A 19,793-nucleotide genomic window follows, 5' to 3' on the forward strand; every position below is an offset into this window, starting at 1 on the left:
CACCATGGCAAAAATTTGAATTCATTAAAAATCTGGAATTAGAAGTCTGATGTCGATTGTCGTAAAAACCCATCTGGTTCACTAATGTCCTTTAGGACATCTGTCCTTACCTGGTCTGGCCTACATGTGACTCCAGACCCACACAACGCGGTTAAATGCCCTCTGAACAAGGGCAATTAGGGATGGGCAATAAATGCCCAAAAATCCCGTGAATGAATAAAAAGTGTCAAGTTGTTCTGTAAATGTTGCACTTAATTTCCTTTAGCACATGACTGTCACATCATGCTTTTCTATCATGATTAAACTTGAGCAATTTTGTTTGTTCTCTAAACATGTTGGAAAAAGAGCTGAAACTGTCGGACGCTTACCTAAACCTTGTCTCCAAGATATTACTGCTCAATTGTTGTCCATTCATTTTGGGGCTACTGAAAATGGGTTTCATGCTGCTTGCCTCCTTCCTACTGTCACCCCTCATCCATCTGTCTCCTAAACCACCATAAACCTATAACACCACCCCTCTTCCCACCAACCGCACCTGCAATGCTGTCATATCTAGTTTAAAAGATGTAAGCTTCTCTACATCCTCCTAGGGAAGGTTTCCTTTGTCTAAGAACCCTACTATGGAGAGCATCCCAGCCTTAAATGTATTCAACGATGGACCATCCACAACCCTGTAGGGTAGAGAATTCCAAAGAATCGCAACCCTTTGAGCGAAATCCTAAATGATCGGCTCCTTGTCCTGAGACTCTGCCACCACCCCCCCCAAGTATTTTAGATTCCCCAACCAATGGAAATAACCTCTGTGTCTACCCCATTAAGCCCCTTAAGAATCTTGTACATTTCAATGTGATGACCTAAACTCCATAGAATATAGGCCCAGTTTACTCAAACTCTCTTCATAGGACATTCCCATGGACCAATTTAGTGAACCTTCACTATACCACCCCCAGTACAGAGACCAAGACTACACACGGTATTTCTGATGTGGCACACCAAAACCCCGTACAATTGTAGCAAGACTTCTTTGTTCCTATATTCCAGTACCCTTGCAATAAAGGCCAACATGCCATTTGCCTTCCTAATTGCTTACTGCACCTGAATGCTAACTTTCTGCTTTCTTGAACAAGCACACCCAAATCCCTTTGAACATGAATGTTTACAAGTTTCACACCTTTTAAAAAAAGATTTCGCTTTTCTATTCTTTCGACCAAAGTGAATGGCTTCACATGTTAGACTCCATCTGTCAAATAGTTGCCCACTCAATTAATCTATATTACTTTGAAGGCCTCTGTGTCCTCCCCACAGCTTACCTTTCCATCTTGTTGGGTATCATCAGCAAACTTAGATACATTACTCTCTTTCTCTTCATCTGAGTTATTAATACTGATTGTAAATAGCAGAGACCCCAGCACTGATCCTTATGGCACTCTACTAGTCACAGTCAGACTTGAAAATTCCCCGTTTATGCCCACCCTCTGCTTCCCGTCCATTAACCAATCCTGTATCCATTCTAATATATTACCCCCAACTTCGTGAGTCCTTATCTTGCCTATTAACCTTTTGTGTAGCACCTTATCAAATGTCTTTTGGAAATCCAGGTGTACTGCATCTAATAGTTCTTCTGTACCTACCCTACTTGTTACACCCTTGTCAAATTTTGTAATATCACTTTGACTTGTTCTAATTATGCTATGATTTTCTAAGTGCAGTGTTAAGACTTCCTTAATAGATTCTAGCATTTTCCCAACAATTGATACTAGGCCAACTGGCCTGTCACTCCCTGTTTTCTCTCTCCCTCCTTGAAAAGCGATGTTACGTTTGCCTGCTTCCAATCTGATGGATGGAACCATTTGGAAATCTAAAGGATTTTGGAAAGTCATAGCGAGCACATCCATTATCTCTACAGCTGTCTTTTTTAGAACTTTAGGGCTAAAGATTTAACTAGCAGAATAGTTAAGGGAGAAATAGTGGATCTGGTGTATTTTGGATTTCAGAAGCCTTTCAATAAGGTTCCACACAAGAGGTTAGCAAGTGAAATTAGAGTAAATGGGATTGGGGGTAATATACTGACATGGATTGAGGATTGTTTCTGGACAGAAAACAAAGGATAGGAATAGGTGGGTCATTCCCAGGTTGGTTGACTGTGACTAGTGGGGTACTGCAAGGATCAGTGCTTGGGCCCCAGCTACTCACAATCTATATCAATGATTTGGATGTGGGGACCAAATGCAATCTTTTCAAGTTTGCTATTGACACAAAACTTGGAAATGTTAGTTGTGAGGATGCAAAAAGACTTCAAGGGGGGTTGGACAGGATAAGTAAGTGGGCAAGAACATGGTAGATGGAATATAATGTGGAAAATTTAAAAATTGTCCACTTTCGCAGGAAAAGCAGAAATGGAAAGTATTTCTTAAATGGTGAGAGATTGGGAAGTTTTGATGTCCAAAGGGATCTGGGTGTCCTTGTTCATAAGTCACCTAAAGGTGACATGCAAGTGCAGCAAGCAATTAGGAAGACTAATGGTTGTTGGTCTTTATTGCAAGGGGATTTGAGTACAGAAGCAGTTGTATAGAGCCTTGGTGAAACAGCACCTGGGGTATTTTGTACAATTTTGGTCTCCTTACCATGGAAGGAGTATAACGAAGGTTTACCAGACTGATTCCTGAGATGGCAGGATTGCCCCATGAGGTGACTAAACCTGTATTCGCTAGAGTTTAGAAGAATGAGAGGCGACCTTATTGTAGCATACAAAAGGATATTTGCAGGAAGGATGTTTCCCCTGATTGGGGTGGGTGGGGGGTGGTCTAGAAACAAGGGACACAGTTTTAGAATAAGAAGTACGTCATTGAAGACTGAGATGAGTAATTTCTTCACTGAGGCTGGTGAATCTCTGGAATTCTCTACCCCAGAGGGCTGTGGAGGCTCAGTCATTGAGTATGTTCGAGGTGGAAAGTGATAGATTTCTAGGTATTAAAGATATCGGGGGGATAGTGGAGGAAAATGGCATTGAGGTAAATGGTCAGCCATGATCTAGTTGAATGGCTGAGCAGGCTCAAGGGGCCAAATAGCCTACCCAAAGAACAAAGAAAAGTACAGCACAGGAACAGGTCCTTCGGCCCTCCAAGCCTGCGCTGCTCATATTGCCTGTCAAGCTAAAACATTTTGCACTTCCGGGTCCGTATCCCTCTATTTTGTCAAGCTGCCTCTTAAACACCACTATTGTACCTGCTTCCACCACTTCCTCTGGCAGCGAATTCCAGACACTCACTACCCCCTGTGTAAAAAAAATTGCCCTGCACATTTCCTCTCACCTTAAATCTAAATCCTGCTCCAATGTTCCTAAACCACCAGGTCCCGGGAATTTATTGGATTTTAGTCCCTTTTCTCCAATGCTTTTTCTCTGCTGATATTAATTTCCTCATTCTTTTTTAGCACTTAGGTTACCCTCTATTTCTGGTATGAAACTTGTGTTTCTGAAAACAGACACAAAATATTTTCATGCCTCTGCCATTTCCTCATTCCCCAAGATCTATCCTGTCTCTGCTTTTAAGGGACCAATGCTTACTTTAGCTTCTCATTCCTTTTTATATACTTGTGAAAGCTCTAACATCTGTTTTTATATTTCTGGCTAGTTTACTCTCATATTCCACTTTTTCCCCTTTTATCAACTTTTTGTGTCCCTTTGCTGGCTTCTAAAACACTCCCAAGCCTCAGACTTGCTACTGTTCCTTGCAACGTTACAATCCTCTTTTAATCTAATACTATCCTTAACTTCCTCAGTGAGCCATGGATGGATCTTTCTTGCTGAGTTTTTGTTTTTAAATGGAATCTATTTTTGTTGAGCATTTTGAATTTAGCATTTTGGAAACAATTAAATTAAATATTTAATAAGGTTACTGATTCAGTTTCCAACATAGTCATGGAATTGAAGCCAGAAAAAATTGCCAAGACTCCTATAGTACTCTGGAAAAGTCCATTGTATTATTCACATCAAATCAATAATAAATATTTTTAATGCTCCAAATCATAACCCATGTGTCCTCAAACTCACTGAGCAGTGACCTATGAGGCCACTAGCATATATTAAACCTTGTGTTAAGCTCACATCTCCATGAGTTGTTAATGAATATTTTCAGTCCACTTTTCTCTCAATATAAAACAACAGCAAATCAAAGCTAGAGAGATAGGAATGTCGGACGAAAAAGTCCAAGGCACATTTTGGCACATTCACCTCCTAACATCTGGCAGTCATATGATACAATGATAATGAAGTTATTAACTAATCCTAGCAATCAAGAGGTGAAGTGAAAGTGGCTGCCTTTGACATCAGGAGTATTTGACCGAGTGGCATCAAGAAGCAGTAGCAAAATTGAAGTCATTGGAATTTGCGGGTGAGTTCTCCATTGGTTGGGATAATTTCTAGCACAAAGGAAGATGGTTGTAATTTTTGGGTGCCAGCCATGTCAGCCCCAGGACATTGCTGCAGGAGTTCCTCAGGGTAGTGTTCTAGGTCCAACCATCTTCAGCTGCTTCATCAATGACCTTCTCTCCAATATGAGGCCGGAAGTGGGGATGTTCGTTGATTACAGTCTTCAGTAAAAGAAAACTTAAGCACACAAGATTATAGTTACACAATTAAGGTTAGTCTTACAAAACATTCCCCCAAAACACTCTACTTGGTCAAACCCACAAGTAAACACCTTCCAGGCAACGCTCCCTTTTGATGCTTAAATATGAAAAATCCAGTAATATTACACAAGGCAAACTGCTGTGACTTCAATAAAGGTGTACCACATGACCTTTACCCTCTTGTACTCTGCGGTGGAATTTACTTCAGAATAGAACTGCTTGCTCTTCGGGCTTGACTGGATAGGTGATTCAAACTGCATCCTCTTCCAGCCCAGCGCTTAGCTGAAGCAGTTCCAGCCATCTCCAGTCATCTCTAGCTCTCTCTCTCGCTCAGCAGCTATCTCAATATCTCAACAACTAACCACAGTGATTCTATACCTTTTTACCCTTTCATCTCAGCCGCATTGTTCTCACACCCCTTTGAAACTTAAACCCTTCCAAATGTAAGATCTTTCATGTTTCCACCTTCTTTACTTTTGGGTCAATAAAATATAATACCCCTCAAGCCTGCTCCACCATTCAATAAAATCATGACTGATCTGATTGTAACCTCGACTTCACATTCCCACCTACCCCCAATAACCTTTCACCCCCTTGCTTATCAAGAATCTATCTATCTCTACCTTAAAACTATTCAAAGACTCTGCTTCCACCATCTTTTGAAGAAGAGAGTTCCAAAAACATGGCCCTCAGAGGGAAAATATTTCTTCTCCTCTCTGTCTTAAATGGGTAACCCCTTATTTTTAAACACTGACCCCTAGTTCTAGATTCTCCCACAAGGGGAAACATCCTTTCCACATTCACCCTGGTTCAAACATGGACAACAGAGCTGAACTCCTGAGGTGAGGTGACAGTGACTGTCCTTGACATCAAGGCTGCATTTGACCGAGTGTGGCATCAAGGAGCCCTAGCAAAACTGGAATCAGAGGTGGGGGAAACTCTCCGCTGGTTGGAGTCATACCTAGCACGAAGGAAGGTGGTTGTGGTTGTTGGAGGTCAATCACCTCAGCTGCACGACATCATTGCAGAAGTTCCTCAGGGTGGTGCCCTCGGCCTAACTACCCTCAACCGCTTCATCAATGACCCTTCCTTCCATCATAAGGTTAGAAGCGGGGATGTTTGCTGATGATTGCACAATGTTCAGCACCATTCACAGCTCCTCAGATACTGAAGCAGTCCATATCCAAATGCAGCAAGACCTGGACAATTTCCAGGCTTGGGCTGACAAGTGGCAAGTAATCTTCACGCCACACAAGTGCCAGGCAATCACCATCTCCAACAAGAATCCAACCATTGCCCCTTGACATTCATTGGCATCACCATCATTGAATTCCCCACTATCAACATCCTGGAGGTTACCATTGACCAGAAACTGAACTGGACTAGCCATATAAATACTGTCGCTACGAGAGTAGGTCAAAAGCTGTGAATCCTGCGACGAGTAACTCACCCCCTGACTCCCCAAAGCCTGTCCACCATCTACAAAGCACAAGCCAGGAATGTGATGAAATGCGAACCACTCGCCTGGATGAGTGCAGCTGCCACAACACTCAAGAAGCTTGACACCATCCAGGACAAAGCAGCCCGCTTGATTGGCATCACATCCACAAACATTCACTCCCTCCACCACCGATACACAGTGGCAGCAGTGTGTACCATCTACAAGATGCACTGCAGGAATTCACCAAGGCTCCTGAGACAGCGTCTTCCAAACCCTCGACCTCTACCATCTCGAAGAACAATGGCAGCAGATAAATGGGAACACCATCACCTGGAAGTTCTCCTCCAAGTCACTCACCATTCTGACTTGGAAATATATTGCTGTTCCTTCACCGTAGCTGGGTCAAAATTCTAGAACACCCTAACAGCCCTGTGGGTATACCTACATGGACTGCAGTGGTTCAAGAAGGTAGCTCACCACCACCTTCTCAAGGGCATTTAGGAATGGCAAATAAATGCTGGCCTAGCCAGTGATGCCCACCTCCTGTGAATGGATTTTTTTTAAAGACCCCTCAGGATCTAACATGTTTCAATTAAGTCACTTCTTACTCTTCTAGACTCCTGCAGATACAAGCCTAGCCTGTCCAACCTTTCCTCGTAAGACAACCTGCCCATTCTAAGTATTAGTCTAGTAAACCTTCTCTGAATTGCTTCCAACACATCTTTCCTTGTATAAGGAGATCAATACTGTACACCGTACTCCAGGTGTGGTCTCACCAATGCCCTGTACAACTGAAGCATAACCTCCCAATTTTTGCATTCAATTCCCCTCACAATAAACAATAACAATCTATTAGTTTTCCTATTTAGTTGCTGTACCTGCATATTAACCTTTTGCAATTTATGCACTAGGACACCTACTCTCTCTGCATCTGAGCTCTGCAAGCTCTCACTATTTAGATAATATGCTTTTTTTTTGTTCTTCCTGCCAAAATGGACAATTTCACATTCGCCCACATTATACTCCATTTGCCAGATCTTTGCCCATTCACTTAACCTATCTATATCTCTTTGTAGCCTCCTTATGTCCTCTTTACAACTTATTTTCCTTCCTATCGTTGTATCATCAGCAAATTTAGCAACCATACCTTGGTCCCTTCATCCAAGTCATTTATATAAATTGTAAAAAGTTGAGGCCCCAGCTCTGATCTCTGTGGCACACCACTTGTCTTGCCAACCAGAAAATAACCCATTTATGCCCACTATGTTTCCTGTTAGCTAGCCAATCTTCCATCCATGCTAAATGTTACCCCCTACACCATGAACTTTTATTTTCTGCAATAACCTTTGATGTGGCACCTTATCAAATGCCTTTTGAAAATCGAACAGTACAGTACATCCACCGGTTCCTCTTCATCTGCAGCACACGTTACTTATTCAAAGACCTCCAATAAATTGGTTAAACATGATTTCCCTTTCACAAAGCCATGTTAGCTCTACCCGATACATTGAATTTTTCACAAGTGCCCTGCTATATCGTCTTTAATAATAGCTTCTAGCATTTTCTCAATGTCAATTGTTAAGCCAACTGGCTGTAGTTTCCTTCTTTTTGTCTCCCTCCCTTTTTGAATAAAGGGGTTACATTTACTATTTTCCAATCTAATGGAACCTCCCCCAAATCTAGGGAATTTTGGGAAAATTAAAACCAGTACATCAACTAGCTCACGAACCACTTCTTTTAACACCTTAGGATGAAATCCATCACAACCCAGGGACTTGTCAGCCACAGCTCCAACAATTTGCTCAGTATCACTTCCTTGGTGATTGTATATTTTCTTGAGTTCCTCCCTCCCTTTCATTTCCTGATTTACAGCTATTTCTGGGATGTTACTTGTATCCTGTATAGTGAAGATTGATGGTGAGGTCCATCTGAAAATCTCTCCTGACACAAAGCTATTTTGTAGTTGTTTGTTACAGCCTTTCATTCCCATTACATGTTTAATTTTGGGCTTTCTGGAACTTAATCTGGTCATGATTGCTTTGGAATGATCTCATGAGTTGGAGGCTGCTGAGCCAAATGTTGGGATGCAACTGTGGGATATATTTTGATGTCTCACTTTGGATTGGAAAAGTGTAAAATCCAGGACTAAACTTCAGTCTGTTCATGTCATTGGGCTGAAAAACTAGTTTTTTTTTAAAGCGGGGATATGAGATGTTAGTTTGATAAATAGATGGCGCTGAATGCAAAGGCTAAGGGGTTGTGCTGGTGATACAAAGGATTGGTTACACCCCAGTTAAGGTGGTGTCTGAAGCCTTGAACATTGGAACAAAAGGTAGTTTATTCAGCACAACGTTTTGACTCCATATGACACTTCAGAGCAACATTAACTGTTTCTCTCTCCACAGATGCTGTCAGACATTGAGATTTTCCAGCGTTTTCTGTTTTTAGTTCGTAATTTATGCTGTCTCTGCCTCTAAGGGACCAATATTTACTTTAACTACTCTCTTATGTACATATAAAAGCTCATACCATGTACTTTTTTATATTCGTGACTAGATAACTTTCATTCTATTTTTTCCCCCTTTTTATCAACTTTTTGCTGGCCTAAATGAAAACAAAGTGCTGGAAAAACTCAGCAAGTCTGGCAGCATCTGTGGAAAGGGGAACTGAGTTAACAAGTCCAATATGACGCTTCTTCAGAGCTCTCTATATAGGAGCAAGTTACCTGGTGCCATACCCTGGCCCTCCCTTGCCCCCTTAGCCCTGCACATTCTTGCTTTTCAGGTAATAATCCAATTCCCCCTCAAATGCCTTGATTGAACTTATCTCCACCACACTGTCAGGCAGCGCGTTCCAGATCCTAAACACTTATTATGTGAAAGAATTTTCCCTCATGTCATCATTACTTCTTTTGCCAATACCTTAAATCTGTACCCTCTTGTTCTTGATCCTTCCACCAATGGGAACATACCTACTCTGTCCAGATCCCTAATGATTTTGAATACCTCTATCAAATCTCCTGTCAAACTTCTTCAAGGAAAACAGTCCCAACTTCTCCAATCTATCTACATAACTAAAGTAATGTTTAGGAATAAACAGTCGCCCTAGTACTGACCTTGGGAAACAGCACTGTGTACGACCCTCCAGTCAGAAAAATGACTACCACCTACTGCAACTTGCTTACTGTCCTTAAGCCAATTTTTCATCCAACTGTACACTGACCATCCTGTTTCACAAGCCTCAATTTTGTTAATCAGCCTTTTATGTGTTACTTTGTCAAACGCTTTCTTAAAACAACATCCACTCTATTCCCTTCATCAACCTCTGTTAATTAAAAACAAAATTGAAATAAATTAGTTGAGCACAATCTTTTACAAATACGTGCTAGCTCTCCTTACTTAACTGAAACTTCTCCAAGTGCTTGTTGATTTTTTTCCCTCTGAATATGGATTCCAAAATTTTACCCACCACTGATGTTTAACTGGCTTGTGGTTGTTAGGACTGTCCTTACATCTTTTCTTGAATAAGGGTGTCACAATTTACCACTCTGCAATCCTCTGGCATCCCCGCTACATCTAAGGAAGCTTGAAAGATTAAGGCAAGCCTCTCTGTTGTCTCAACCCGCACTTACTTTAGTAACCTGTTATGTAACAACATGGCTTATCTACCCTATGTATAGCCAGTCTCTCCACTACCCCCTCCCCTTCAATTTTCCCACTATCCCTTGCCTCCCTTATCTCCGCATCTACTGATGTTATGTCATGTTCCTTGGTAAACACCAATAGAAAGAACTCATTAAGTATTTTAGCTTTACCCTTTTATTAATTCAAGGGGTGTGGACTTCACTGGCTTGGCCAGCATTTATTGTCCATCCCTAATTGCCCTTGAGAAGGTGGTGATGAGCTGTCTTCTTGAACCGCTGCAATCTGTGTAGTGTAGGTACACACACGCTGCTGTTAGGGAGGGAGTTCCAAGATTTTGACCCAACGAAAGTGAAGAAATAGTGATATATTCTCAAGTCAGGATGGTGAGTGACTTGGAGGGGAACTTGCAGGCGGTGGTGTTACCATCTGTCCGCTGCCCTTGTCCTTCTAGATGGTAGTGGTCGTGGGTTTGGAAGGTGCTGTTAAAGGAGCCTTGGTGAACTTCTGCAGTGCATCTTGTAGATGGTACACACTGTGTCGGTACAGAGTTCTGAAGAAGAGCCATACGGACTCAAAACATTAACTCTGTTTCTCTGTCCACAGATGCTGTCAGACCTGCTGAGTTTTTCCAGCACTTTCTGTTTTTATTTCAGATTTCCAGCATCCACAATATTTAGCTTTTATCTTATATGAGAGAGGAACTCTTCTAGTGGTACACTAGAAGAACTTACAAACAAGAGAAAGGATGTGTTGGAAAGGCTATCTTTACTTAAAAAAGATAAGGTACCAGGACCGGATGAGTTGCATCCAAAGGGACTGAGAGAAGTGAGAGTGGAAATTTCAGAGGCATTAGTGATAATCTTCCAGTCGTCCTTAGACACAGGAGAGATGCCAGAGGACTGGAGAACTGCAGATGTTACACCCGTGTTCAAAAATGGGTGCAAGGATAAAGCTGGCAACTACAGGCCAGTCAGTTTGACCTCTGGTAGGGAAACTTCTGGAAATTGTAATATGGGATAAAATCAATGATCACTTAGACAAGTGCAGGATAATTAAGGAAAGGCAGCATGGGTTCATCGAGGGAAAATCACGTTTAACTAACTTGCTGGAGCTTTTTGAGGAGGTAACAGGGAAGATTGATAAAGGAAACACTGTTGCTCTGATGTATATGGATTTTCAAAAGGCATTTGACACAGTGCCACACAACGGACTTGAGCAAAATTCTAGGTATTGAAATAAAGCGGAAAGTAGGCACTTGGATAAGAAATTGGCTGAATGACAGGAAACAGAATTGTGATAAATGATTGTTTTTCAGATTGGAGGAAGGTTTGTAGTAGAGTTCCTCAGGAGTCAGTAATGGGACCCTTGCTCTTTCTGATATACAATAATGACCTAGACTGTGGTGTGAAGAGGATAGTCTTGAACTTCAAAAGGACATAGACATGTTGGTGGATAGGGCAGACAAATGGCAGATGAAGTTCAGTGCAGAGAAGTGTGAGGTGATTTGTTTTGGCAGGAATGAAATGGAAAGACAGTAAAAAGTAAAGGGAGAACCTCTAAAGGAGGTGCAGCAACAGAGGGACCTCGGTGTATACGTACATAGGTCATTGAAGGTTGCAGGGCATGTTGAGAGAGCAGTTAATAAAGCATATAGTTTCGTAAGCTTTATTAATAGGGGCATTGAGTACAAGAGTAAGGAGGCCATGTTGGACTGGTATAAGACAATAGTTAGGCCTCATCTGGAGTAATGCGTCCAGTTCTGGATGCCACACTTGAGGAAGGATGTGAAGGCATTGGAGAGAGTACAGAGGAGATTCACAAGAATGATTCCCAGGATAAAGAACTATGAGAATAGACTGGAGAGTTTGGGGCTGTTTTCCTTGGAGTAAAGAAGGCTGAGAGGGGACTTGGTAGACGTATTCAAGATCTTGAGGGGTATGGACAGGGTAAATAGTGAGAAACTTCCTACTGAAGAGAACATCAAGAACTAGAGGGCACAGATTCAAAATTATTGGTTAAAGGAGTAAATGTGATGTGAGGGAAATGTGAGGTGGTTGAAGTCTGGAACAAACTTCTTGAAAGGGTGGTGGAAACAGGTTTGATCTAGGTATTCAAAAGGGAATTGGATTACTACCTGAAAAAAGAGAATGTGCATGGTTACAGGGATAAGGCAGGGGAGTGGGATTAGGTGGAATGCTCTTCCAGGGAGCCAGTGCAGACTCAGTGGGCTGAATGGCCTCCTGCACTTTAAAGATACTGTGACAGGCTTTGGGGAGTCAGGAGGTGAGTTACTCACCACAGGATTCCTAGCCTCTGACCTGTTCTTGTAACCATTGTATTTATATGGCTAGTCCAGTCAGTTTCTGGTCAATGGTAACTCCCAGCATGTTGATCCTGTGCTCCAAAAGCACCTATCACGCTCATTATCCTTAATAGGATCTGCTCCACCCTTTATTACCCCCTATTTATATGCTGGTCTAAAATGTTTGGGTTTCCATTTCTGTTGACTGCCATTGTATTCTCAGACTCTCTCTTTGCTAGTCTTACTTTCCGCTTCACCTCCACTCTCAACTTATTGTATTTGACCTGGTTCTCACTTGAAGAATTCATCGAACCAATTGACATAATAGGTAGCCTCCAATTCGATGCTCTCTGGTTTTGTTAACAGTCTCTTATGTGGAACCTTGTTAAATACATTCTGGAAGTCCCTGTAAATAACATCCATAAACATTCCCATAATCTGTCTGCCATGTTAGTTAACTCAAATCAACTGGATTTGTTAGATGTGACTTACCTTTATCCAAATGCTCAGTCGTTCTCTCCCTAATGGATTGTAATAACTTCCTGATAACTGATGCTTGCTTGATTGGGCTTTCAATTTCCTAATTTATCTCTCTTACTTTGAGAAGGATGAATTATGGACAGGGTATCAAAATTATAGTAGGGTTGAAGCATAGAATCATGAATGGTTTTATTTATAAGAAGGTAAAGAACTGCTTCTGTGCAGTTATAAACATGGGCTCTTTTCACAGCAGGTGAAGAGAAGATCTAATTGGGTTGTTGAAAGTTATGAGGGTGAGTTAATAACTAGAGGGTTCAAACAGAACTGTGGATAGCTCATTCAGAGGGTTCAGTGAGAGATCAGGGATTCTTACCGTAAAAGTCTGAGATATTTTAATGTGTTCATGTAGACACCTTTGGGGAAAAACCTCCTTGGCCTTTTGTTTCACTGCCGCTTTCTGGAAAATGTGTCTGACTGCAAATGATTAGAGTCGGAAAGAGGTATACTGTACTTACACAATATTTTCCTCAGATCTGATGAAGTGGAGCAGAAGACCACAGAATCAAAGAGAAAAATAGTAAACAAGTTACAGTTGTGCTTGGATACAATGAGCCAACATGTCACCAGTGTAGAGGTAGGAATTTTTAATGTTCAGTTATGTGGTAGGGAGGGATATGCATATTGAGGAATTAGTTTGATGCGTTTTGTAAACCACTCGTGTAGCATTTTTATTTATAGAACATATCTGATTCCTAAACTTTTCAGGTAAAGATTTACATTTTTCATTTTTGAGTTTGTCTAGACTGGGACTTTAATGAGCCATCATGTAATCAAAATTCAATGCAAGTCAGGACAGTGAAGTCTTTAATAAGCTACTAAATGATACTACGAATAATCCCTGGTAGCACCTGATAGAAGTTCTGGACTGTACTTGAGCTCCAGAAATAGAGCCTTGGTACCAATTGTTCAGCACACCAACTGGAGTGCTGGAAGCTACTGAAAAACAGGTCAAAGAAATCATGAAAATACTTTGTCCTCTATCAGCCCATCTACAGTTTCTTTCACTAACCCTGCCTCAAGCTTAGACTGTGGCTCAGTTTCCCACTTGGTACATGCAGCTCCCTGGCTGCATGGAAGTTGTTCAGGGCTCCCACTGGTTAGCAGAGGTGGATTGTGGCTGTGCTCGTCCTATTGTACTGTTAAATTTAATACCACTCTGTTAGAAACGGAAGAGGAGAGTAAACTCAGTTGATTTTCTTTGGTTCCTGTATTTACCCTCTTTGATGTAGAGATACTCATATTACACAGATTATTGAAGCCGCGGTTACATGTTGAATTACAATTATTTTCCCTCGGGTGCTGACTTTTGATTGGACTAAAGTGATTTTTTTTTTGTTGTTGTTTAGAACTATCTTGTGGATTATCAAAAATGTGCCACGAGAGATTATGAAGAATCCTTGAAAGACGACTTTTTAACAGACCTGAAGTCCATAACAGAATCATGCAAAGAGATGAGCAGCTCTCTGTGAACTGTGCATAGCCGGTTGACAGCATTCTTGATGTCTCTTGTTTCTATATGTACAATGTACATTAAGAAATAATTTTCCACCATTGCAGGAGTGTGTTGCCTTCCACCTGATCAAACCACTATTGACTGAGATGGTGAGAAGCTTGACTCCAACATAATCTCTTCCAGGAAGCCAGTACATTTCTGGATTTGTAATATTATCAGGGTGAATGTGTTTTCAGATATAGTCTTCTTGTATCCTGCTGGAGCAACTTTGGAGCCGAGGCTTGGTTTTTCTGATTGGTTTTTCCATTCAGTCTAAATTTGACCCATGAAGGTAATCAATCTAGAATTATGGATACTTATTTAGTGTAGATTATATATGAATAACTCTTAATGCTGATTATTCAAATCCTCAAAAAATGTGATTCTTAAATTCTATCTCAATTACAGATTGTTTTAATTAAAAAACTGCTTTATTCATACAATGAGTAACCAAGCCCTCCAGCCCGGGAAGATCTCTGGTTCAAACCCCTTTTTATAAAGTTAGCTGATCTCTTGGGGCAAGTAGGAGTACTGCAATTTGGCCAGGTTCTGGGGGAGGGAGGTAATCTACTTAATTGCTGTCCAGAATCTCTGATTTTTAATGAGGTTAACATATGATTGGGTTCAGTTATAATTGAATATCTGTTGTAACTTGCTGTATAGAATCGCATTTAAAATACGGCCACTTGAGAAAAGGTCAGTCAATACTCAGCAAAGGAACAGGGCAGATAATTGGCATAGAAAGAGAGTAGGGAAAGTGGTCTTCGGTTTGGCAGCAGCTAGCTTGTGTGATTTTCAGGATTTCCGGATTCTTTTGACTTATAGTCCATGTATCTAGAGATGGCCTGAAGTCTCTTTGCTGCAGCATTCAGTTGTTTCCTAAATGTGTTCATGTTTTTGCCTTCCATTCCTGAGAGTCTATTTTCATGAGTTGAGGTACTTCCTAATCACAGTCTCACATTTACCTTTACAAAACTGAATCCTACTCTGTCGTCAGCTTGAAGTAATTTTTCAAGTTGATGAGTTCTTGCTGACCTCAGTGCTCCTATTCCACGGTGCATGCATGTGAGCTTCTTGGGTGTATGTTGGTAAAATAGTAAGATGATAAACAGCGAGAGTATGTTTTGATTGTGTGTGTATTTTATAGTTCTTTGGTTATCTGCTAAAATAGTGAAACACCAGCAACATTGCATGGACAGTGGAGTGTCAGTGTGGTAGACAGGAACAAGGAAGAATGTGCTGAGTTACCGGGAGAAGGCTGGGGAAATAGGTGAATTGCTTATTCAGAGAGCCAGCAGAGATACAATGGTCTGAATGGATACCACCTGTGCTGTGACAATTCTGAGAGCAACTGGAGAAAGGGAAAGTCAGGGGAGGATGGGTCTGGCAGGCATACAGGTCAAGCGTTGAATGAAGCAACATTCTCAGTAACAAGTCAGATGAAGTTGAAACACTGTTCTTAATGACTGGCCAAAACCCAGAAGCTGCTCAATGATGTTTGGCACCTGCAGAACTCCAAACTTTGAAAGAATGCTGTATAAGAGTTTTTCTATTAAAATTACTACATGTGGCTAAAACAAGGTACCCGATCAATGATTTCTAAGAGCATGAGAAATAGGCGGAAGAATAGACCTACGCCCATCCAATCCCCAAAACCACCACCGCCGAGCCTGCTCCCCAAACTGACTGAATCGTAGCTGATCGTTAATCTCTACTCCACAGTAGGATGGCAAATGGAATGTTGGCCTTTATTGCAAGGGAACTGGAATATAAAAGTAGGCAAGTGTTGCTACAGCTTTACAGGGCATTGGTGAAACTGCACCTAGAGTATTTTTTACCATTTGGTATTCTTACTTGAGGGATATACTTGCATTAGCAGCAGCTTGGAGCTTTCCTATATAGAAAGGTTGAGCAGTTTGGGCCGATACTCATTGGAATTTAGAAGAACGAGAGGTGATCTTATTGAAACATATAAGGTTCTGAGGCAAATTGACAGGGTAGATGCTGAGAGGATATTTCCCCTCATAGGGGAATCTAGAACTGGAGGCACAGCTGAATAATAAAGGATCTCCCATTTAGCACTGAAATGAGACATTTCTTCTCTGAATTTCTTCCTCAGAGAGCAGTGGAGGCTGGATCATTGGGTGTATTCAAGACTGAGTTAGACAGAGTTTTGATCGTGAGGGGGTGATCTAGCAGGGGGATGGGTGGCAGGAGAGTGGAGTTGAGGCCACAATCAGATCAGCCATGATTTTATTGAATGGTGGACCAGGCTCGAGGGGCCAAATGGCCCACTGCAATTTTTTATGATCTTTGCCATGGATAATTTCCATATCCATGGATTTCTTTGGAATCCTGAAATGATTAATTCCCCATTGAATATTGCCATGAGGCTATACCCACTTTGTTTTTGAAGATATGATTTTTCAACTGACTGGAAATTTTGCAATTTGAACTGAGGCAGAGCAAACTGCTTAAAAAATGCAAGACCATATTTCAAGGTGAAGGTGAGAAACAAACAAATCACCCTCAACGGAGTGTGACAAGGGAGACATTTTCTGTAATCCAGACACCCATCCAAACCTAAATGAAAAATGCAAAGTACTAGAAACAGAAAGCCACACTCAAAACCTCTTAGAAATACACAAAGGATGAAGTATATCAAGATAAGGCTGCCCAGCCACTAGAGAGATTGCAATTGACATAGGCCATGGCAAAAACATCTTCAGCAAAGGAAACAGGCTGATGGCTGCTTTCTCTCCCTCTCTCTCTCATTCTTGGAATGTGTGTTGCCAGGTTCAAGAAGCCAATTCTACTAGAAACCTGACAGGGAACCGAGATTTCGTAATAATTTCAACATTATCTACATCTGTCTGTGTGCAAGAAAGGAGCTAACCCAAATCGGCCACAGCGTTTAAAACATACGCCTCAAGGACAAACAAAGGATGCTTAAGCATATATTCTTTTACTTTTTTTTATTGGACTCTAACTCCCCTTATTTAGGAACATAGGAACAGCGATAGGTGATTCAGCCCATTGAGCCTGCTGTATCATTCAATTAGATCATGGCTGATCATCTACTTTAACACCACTTTCCCGCACTATCTGCATATCCCTTGATGTCATTAGTCTCCAGAAATCTATTGATCTCTGTCTTGAACATGATCAATGATTGAGCTTACCGAGCCCTCTAGGGTAAAGAATTCTAAAGATTCACCACCCTCTGAGTGAAGAAATTCCTCCTCATCTCAGCCTTAACTGACCTACCCTTAATTCTGAGATTATATCCCCTGGCTCTAAACCAGGCTTGGCCAACGTATGACCCATGGGCCAGACGTGGCCCTCAAATGTGGCCCATGGAGCCAGTTATCAAAATTCCGGTCAAATGGATAAGTTGTAATGGAAGATTCTGCAAGGACCAGCTCCTCCAATTACAGCCCAGGAGAAGGGAGTGCACCAGATGGAGGGAGCGTGCCTGGGGGTGGGCCCAATGGTAGGGAACGCCGGGGAGCAAGCCCAGAGGGAGGGAGCACCGGGCAGTGGCCCCGGGAGCGGGAGTGGTGGGGAGCAGGCCCGGAGTTGAGGAGGGTGCGGGGAAGGGTGATGGAATACTGGGGAACGGGCCTGGGAGGACAGGTGCAGCAGATCCCCTGGTTGGTGGGAGGGGAGCGGACGGTATGAGTGGGAGATGTGGGTGTGCAAGTGAGAGACAGAGTGGGAGGATGTGTGCACAAGGGTGGAGAGTGTACGCTGGGGATTGGGGGTGCAGTGGAGAATGTGTATTATTATGACCACAGCTGGTGTTAATTGCTGTGCAATCAAATCCCAGGTGGTAACTTGGCTTACGGGCCATAACCTTTTCCTGGCATTCTGAAACCAAGAAGAAGATGTACCAATCTCAGCTGTAAGAGATCCAGTAACACTCCTGGGATTTAAAAAAAATTATAAGTTAAAATTTTATTAACAAATAAAAGAAAATTTAAGTACACAAGATTACAATTACACAATGAAGATTAATCTTACAAAACATTCCCCAAAAACACTCTACATGGTCAAACCCAGGCAACACTACCTTATTGATGTTAAATATGAAATCCAGTAATATTACACAAGGCAGACTGCTGTAGCTTCAATAAAGGTGTACCACATGATCTTTACTCTCTTCCACTCTGCAGTGGAATTTACTTCAGAATAAACCTGCTTGCTGCAGCCCAAGACTTTCTTGGCTTGACTGGATCGATGATTCAAAATGCATCGTCCTCCAGCCCAGCGGCCCAGCTATCTCAACAGCTCTCACAGCTCCAGCTAGCTCCAACCATCCCTAGCTCTCCCAGCACAGCTGGGAAGAGTGTTGTCTGCAGTCACCGTCGCCATGAAGCAGTCTGGGAAGAGACTGTCCTTTGCAGTCACCGTGAAGCAGTCTGGGAAGAGTGTCCTCAGCAGTCACCATTGCCATGAAGCAGTCTGGGAAGAGTGTCCTCTGCAGTCACTGTTGCCGAGTGAAAAAAAACAGAGTGACATCACAGGAAAATTGTAAGTTCATCAGTTGGTAAGTAACTGCTAGTTTGAACTACCCATTCCATGTTGATTTCATATTAAAGGTGACTATTGGGGCCCAGGATCTGAGGCCTAATACTTCAGCTTCAACTCAGCAGAGAGAGCGAGTTCCAGTTGATTTTAAAAAGTATATTTTGAATCTCTATTCTAACTTGCTTTCAGATTAAAGGTAAATAGTTGAAATATTTTACAGATTGATAAACTAAAAACCGGTAGGAAATTTAAAAACAAATTGAATAACTAATTAAATAAAATAGAGATGCACAGCCAGGCGTTGTGTTGTCACTGCATGATGTACCTCAGAGTGCAATGGATGCAGGGATGTTGAATAAATTTAAGGAGGAGATAGACAGATTTTTAACTTTTAATTAGTAACAGGTTGAAACGTTACGGGGAGAGGGCGGAAAATTGGAGTTGAGGCCCAAATGAGATCAGCCATGATCATATTGAATGGCAGGGCTGAATTGCCTACTGCTAGTTCATATGTTCCAGCTATCTACAGTGTTATGACCGAAATGGGAGGAGTGCACAAATTATCAAGCCCCACGACTCCACAGGCCGTACAGTTAATTTAATTGTTTAATTTTCTTACCAAAATGGCCAATTGTGTTCCTATACCTCTAGTACCCAGAAGAAAAGAGACTGACCAGACTTTTCCAAAAACTCAGAATGATTAATTTATTTTAAAACAAAACTTCTTTTAACTTGTAACTACGCACAATTGTAATCGGGATGCATAACCATCTATCCTTAAAGAATCCTCGAGCGTGCGGGCGCGCACACAGACAAAGGACAAACAGAGCCTCTCTGCAGAGATGGGCTTTGGAGGATGGGTGTTATAAAATAAAGGATAAAGTCGGCAGGGTCTCGACACTGTCAACCTGGAGTTCTCTCGTGCGAAGCTGGTCCCAGTGGATCCCTGGAAGTTCTTACCAGTTCTCAGCTTCGCGGGTCCAAATTCAGACTAATTACACTCAAGTGAGGGTTCTCTGGCTACAGGTTGATAGCCAAACACAATTTTAAGCAAGGTAGAGAGAGAGCCAGTCAAGGTAGCCTTCCTTTTTCAGATTCTCCAACAAGACTCCTAACAAGCAGGTTCACAACTTAGAAGTTTATTTTTCCTGTGCCTTGTGATTGCCTTTTTGTCTCCTATCTTCATTAAAGTTCTTTGCAGTTCAGCACAAACAA

General features: G+C 41.8%; 1 protein-coding gene across 4 annotated transcripts in view; it reads left to right on the plus strand.

Moving 5' to 3' along the window:
• The window catches only part of ndc80 (NDC80 kinetochore complex component), a 134,062-nt gene extending 118,437 nt beyond the window's left edge, over nt 1–15,625 (plus strand). For all 4 annotated transcript variants that reach the window (XM_041204485.1, XM_041204486.1, XM_041204487.1 and 1 more), the window contains 2 exons: nt 13,028–13,130; nt 13,903–15,625. In XM_041204485.1, coding sequence (XP_041060419.1) covers nt 13,028–13,130; nt 13,903–14,025 — 226 coding nt within the window. In that variant the 3' untranslated portion in view covers nt 14,026–15,625. The remainder of the gene's footprint in view (nt 1–13,027; nt 13,131–13,902) is intronic.
• Nucleotides 15,626–19,793: the final 4,168 nt, after the last annotated feature.

This window comes from Carcharodon carcharias, chromosome 14 (genome assembly GCF_017639515.1).
Source record: "Carcharodon carcharias isolate sCarCar2 chromosome 14, sCarCar2.pri, whole genome shotgun sequence".
NCBI classification, from domain to species: Eukaryota; Metazoa; Chordata; class Chondrichthyes; order Lamniformes; family Lamnidae; genus Carcharodon; species Carcharodon carcharias.